This window comes from Siphateles boraxobius, unplaced genomic scaffold (genome assembly GCF_051911475.1).
Source record: "Siphateles boraxobius isolate OS27281-9 unplaced genomic scaffold, OSU_SipBor_1 227, whole genome shotgun sequence".
NCBI lineage: Eukaryota > Metazoa > Chordata > Actinopteri > Cypriniformes > Leuciscidae > Siphateles > Siphateles boraxobius.
The window spans coordinates 67,501-72,500 of record NW_027508841.1 but is presented as its reverse complement, the minus strand read 5'-3'; the positions used below and the strand labels follow the sequence as shown (position 1 = coordinate 72,500).

General features: G+C 39.9%; 1 protein-coding gene across 3 annotated transcripts in view; it reads left to right on the top strand.

The window, feature by feature from the left end:
• Positions 1-5,000, top strand: part of zeb2b (zinc finger E-box binding homeobox 2b) — a 70,677-nt gene that overhangs the window by 984 nt on the left and 64,693 nt on the right. Inside the window, exon 2 of one of the 3 annotated variants that reach the window (XM_077240385.1) lies at positions 376-505. In XM_077240385.1, the coding sequence (XP_077096500.1) occupies positions 433-505 (73 nt within the window). In that variant the 5' untranslated portion in view covers positions 376-432. Of the gene's footprint in view, positions 1-183; positions 506-3,848; positions 3,967-5,000 lie in introns of those variants that run through there. The other 2 variants (XM_077240384.1, XM_077240386.1) reach the window with 2 other exon arrangements.

The following is a 5,000-nucleotide window of genomic DNA, read 5'->3' as shown; positions in this document are numbered from 1 at the left end:
TATATTTCATGGAGTTAATCCAGATAGGCTAATAAATAATTAAAAATGTTAATGTGTTCTCGTTTTATAATATTTCGCATTTACGCCTAAAAACAACACGTTATTAAATATGTGATTTAACCTCGCCAATAAATAAATTCGAGGGAAAAAAAAAAAACAAAAAAACAACCAACAGTTTATAGAGTAGAAACATGTCAAATATAAATCATGTTATTGCGCTTTTGTATTTTAGTCAGATCTCAACAGGACATGCACGCGCTCTTAAACTGCTTATGTAGATGTGCATGAGTCGAACAGATGCAGGACCGCGGCTCTCTCTCACTGCTGTCCGTGTGTGTGTGTGTGTGTGTGTGTTCTGGGCTGATGGGCTGCCAGAGGGAGCGGTTCACCCTGTGTCTGAGTCCATGCACACCGCCTGATCCACGCGCGTCAATGCGGGAGCTGATCATGGCGGAGGGCCCTCGGTGCAAGAGGAGGAAACAAGCCAACCCGCGGAGGAAACACGGTAAGAGAACGAGTGTGTGTGTGTGTGTGTGTGTGCGCGCGGGACGAAGAGAGACCCGAGTCCAGATGGGACTCAGTTTAAAACAGCACGAATACAAACTGGACTGAACGGCCGTGATGTAAATACGAGCCATATAACGTTTTTTTTTGTCTCTGTATTTTCGCACAAGTTTGGGAATGAAAGTTTGTGCGTAATTCTCAGTAGCGTTGAGCGCGTCATGTTCGATGCCTGTGGATTTACACGTACATGTCGTTTGTTAGAGAAGCTGCCGAGCGGCTGTTGGTCTCGGCGCGTTCTTTTCATTCATTCTCAGATGCGTGAATTAGATGCGTTTCAGTGTGTGTGTGTGTGTGTGTGTGTGTGTGTGTGTATTGAGCTCCGTGTCTGAAAAACATTTTTTTTGCAATAATGCAGCATGCTGATTGTGAAGCACATATATATATATTTTAAAAATATAAACTTGTGTTGTTTTCAGGGATGTTGTGTGTGTGTGTGTGTGTGTGTGTGCATATTTGAGAGTAACGGTTTGGTTGTTTTCCACATGCACACGCACTAGAGTGTTTTATATAAAGTAATAACCGAGAGACTGGGACTGTTGGGTTATTTGGCTGCTTCTCGAGGATTAAACGCTGCGATCAGTTCATCTTCCTCTTTCCTTTATGAAATGTTTCATATTGATCCGCTAAAAAATCAATTCGAGCACGAGAGTCTTTTCACCCTCACAAGTGTCTTCAAGCACTGAAGTTTAAAAGACTAATTCTGTTCTTACGCTTTTTCCGAAAAGAGTGTCTAATAATGCATTTCATAAAATTGAATGAAATACATACTAGTCTACCGATGCGTTTGTATTTTAGATACGGCATGTGAGTGATTTGCATGAAAAACAAAAAATCGTGCAAACTGTTCTAAAATATTCATATGTAATGTTTGTTATTTGAGCACGCGGATAAGGGTGAATGATTATACTAAATTAATAGTTTAGGTAGAAATATACACGCTCCAGTGGAAAAAAAAGCGTCCAGATATGAAGTGACAGTCGTTTTAAAATGAGGACACAGATGAAATATTCAGTGATGCTGGATGACTGTAGAGAAATGTGTGTGTTCTCACACACCTGCTGCATTCAGGTAAACTCAGGTGTGCTCTGTAAGACATCAGGCAAATGCTAAACGGTATTAATATAACTATGCATATTTTTTTGCATGCAGCTTTTTAAATTAAAAAATATCTAATGAAACTGCAAACCCAACAACGCTTCATTCGTGCACCGTCAGATCATTCTGCGTATTTGTGTTGAGTTTTGCACGATTTTAATGTGCAGTAACGGAAGCTTTGAGCGTGAATCTGAAGTCTGAAGTTCGGTCCAGCTGTGAATGTTTGGCCGTGTGTGTGTGTGTGTGTGTGTGTGTGTCAGCCAGAGCTGCCTTATTTCTCTTTATTTCCACTGTCTTTACTGTCCGCTGTATGGCAGTTTTCACGAGCTCCAGATCGGATGTCAAAGGTCACGCAGAAAGAGTTTCTGCTGGTCATGTGCGCTGGAAGTGTGTCACACACTCAGGAAGAACACACTTCCTCCTGTCCCGAGACGTGTGTGTCACAGGTTTCCTGCAGCACAGAGATGTGTGTGTTCCACTCTTTCACCCCCCTCACCTCCAGCGCGAGCTAATACCTGTCATTCACATGTGGGTAAGGTGAGCCGGGCGAGTCGCGCGCGGAGAGAGGATCTTCATCCCGCCGCTCCCGAGCTCAGTCTGCAGTGTGTGTGTGTGTGTGTGTGTGTGTGTTTGTGCTGATATTACTATTGCTCTTTATAGAGAGGAGTTGATCAGTGAATAGCAGATTTGGCAACACTTTATTTTACAGTGTCATTGTTACATATATTACATGTACTTACCGTAGTAATAACAGTAAATTATTCATAATTACATGCAACTAAACCTCATCCTAACCCTAGAGTAATACATGCTGTAAATTATTATTGCTCAGTACTTAAGTATATAATTACGATGTATCAATGACACCTTATATAGTGTAACCCTTTATTTTAAGGTTTCATTGTTACATTGTAATTTTGTATATTTAGTACTGAGTAATATTTAGCAACTACATGCACTTACTCTAGGGTTAGGATGAGGGTTAGTTGCATGTAATTATGCATAATTTACTGTTATTACTGCGGTAAGTACATGTAATATATGTAACAAAGACACTGTAAAATAAAGTGTTACGTGATTTGTCACCCAGTTTGTGCTGGTTATGATGTTCATGTTCAGGACGAGTTCGTGTCGTCGCCGTCGCACGATTGTGAAACTGATCACGGCTTTAGTGGAAGATTTGCTACATTTCAAGTGTCGTTCTTAAAAGTGATTCAGAATCTTTTCAAATACAGAATTTCATATATACGTAAATATGTAAATAAATAAATCTTTAGTATATATCAACCTTAAATTAAAACCATGGGATTTTCTCAGTATGCTTTGGTTTATTTTTCATTGGCTTTATAATGCATAATCTAAGTGGCTGTCAATCAAACTCTGACACATGCTCCGCCCCTCGTGTTTGTTTTGAATACTTTATCTAATTTAATAATGCTGTCTTCCACAATACGATCATTCGGCAGAGTCGACACGGAACATGTGAGAAAGAGATTCTGAACGCACTGGGTTTATGAATGTCAAAGTAATTATTTGATATGACTAAATTACCTGACTGCATTAAGATTTGCCTTTGAAAGTCATTTTTAATGGTGTTGTCGGGTAGGAAAAGCTCCTTGAGGTGACACACTCATGATTTCACTTTGCAGTGCTCCCAGTTGTACTTTATCGCTGTGGTTTGTGTGAAGATATTTTGGCCTAACGGAGAGAGAGAGAGAGAGAGAGAGAGAGAGAGAGAGAGAGAGAGAGAGAGAGAGAGAGAGAGAGACTCTGTGGAAATGCCTTAGGTGTGACTTCACTTTCGCTCACATCAGCGCTGACCGACTGCCTTTCATATCACATCCAGCGACTCCACCGGTAAACACTCCCCGAGGGCGAACAAAGAACACGGGCCTTTCTCCTTAATCACAACCCAGCCCTCTCTCTCTCACACACTCTCTCTCTCTCTGCCAGCACGCAGATTTGCATTCAGCTTCAGAAAGGCGCGCATGAAAAGGGGGAAGAGCGACAGAAGAGGAAAAACCCCCAGAATAAAGGAGGGGGGGGGGGGGGGGGGGGTGTCGAGAGCAGAATAACTGAGGTGTTTGTGAATGTTTGTTGGGCCTCCCCTGGTAACGGCCCTTATATAGACGCACACACACACACACACACACACACACACACACACACACACACACACACACACACACACACACAGATAGTGTTACGCATCAGCGACATGTTTGCTCTATTCATGGACACACACTTAAGAGAGAATCATCTGTGTGAGCCACGGCTGCTTTAAGGCGCAGGAATAGTTTGGAACAGGTGTGTGTGTGTGTGTGTGTGTGTGTTTAGATAATGTAATTTAATGTGCTAGTTTTAACCTTTTTTATACTTTTTTTGGCATGATTTTAAGCTTTAACGAATGCTTCAAACGTGGAAAAATCGGACCTTTCCACTGTAAGTGCGTTTCTACCGCAGAATTTCACAAATGCTTTCATCGAGATTCACTTATTAAACATGGAATGTTTATTTCATAAATGAGTGATGATAGAAAAACAAAATAATTGTAAAAATTTTAAATATTTTTAACATCACATTTGATATTTACGTACACATCTATTAAAGTTATATAAACTATTATATAAATATATAAATTATATAATTTTTTTATAAATGTTTTTATACACAAATTACATACAAATTACATATATATATTTAGCTTTTTGTATTTTCAATGCTGTTGCCGCTAGAAGAAGACTGGCTCTGGGATTGTCTCGCAGTGCAGATCCTGCTTTACTCATCGTTTGTTTTCTGGATATCAATATTTGATCTATATTTCTGTGCGTCTGAAGGTTATCTGGATCTGAGCAGATTATGATGGAGACGCAGGTGAAGAAGAGTTATTAATGGATGTTAATCTGGGTGGTGACTGGCATGTTTCTGGAGCGAGTGTGTACGTGTGTAAGTGTGTAAGTGTGTAAGTGTGTAAATGTGTAAGTGTGTAAGTGTGTAAATGTGTAAATGTGTAAGTGTGTATGTGTGTAAGTGTGTAAATGTGTAAGCGTGTAAGTGTGTAAATGTGTAAGTGTGTAAGTGTGTAAGTGTGTAAGTGTGTAAATGTGTAAGTGTGTAAGTGTGTAAGTGTGTAAATGTGTAAGTGTGTAAGTGTGTAAGTGTGTAAGTGTGTAAATGTGTAAGTGTGTAAATGTGTAAGTGTGTAAATGTGTAAGTGTGTAAATGTGTAAGTGTGTAAGTGTGTAAATGTGTAAGTGTGTAAATGTGTAAGTGTGTAAGTGTGTAAGTGTGTGTGGAGGATCTGCTCACGACATCATCAGGCTGAATCTGTAATATTGAAT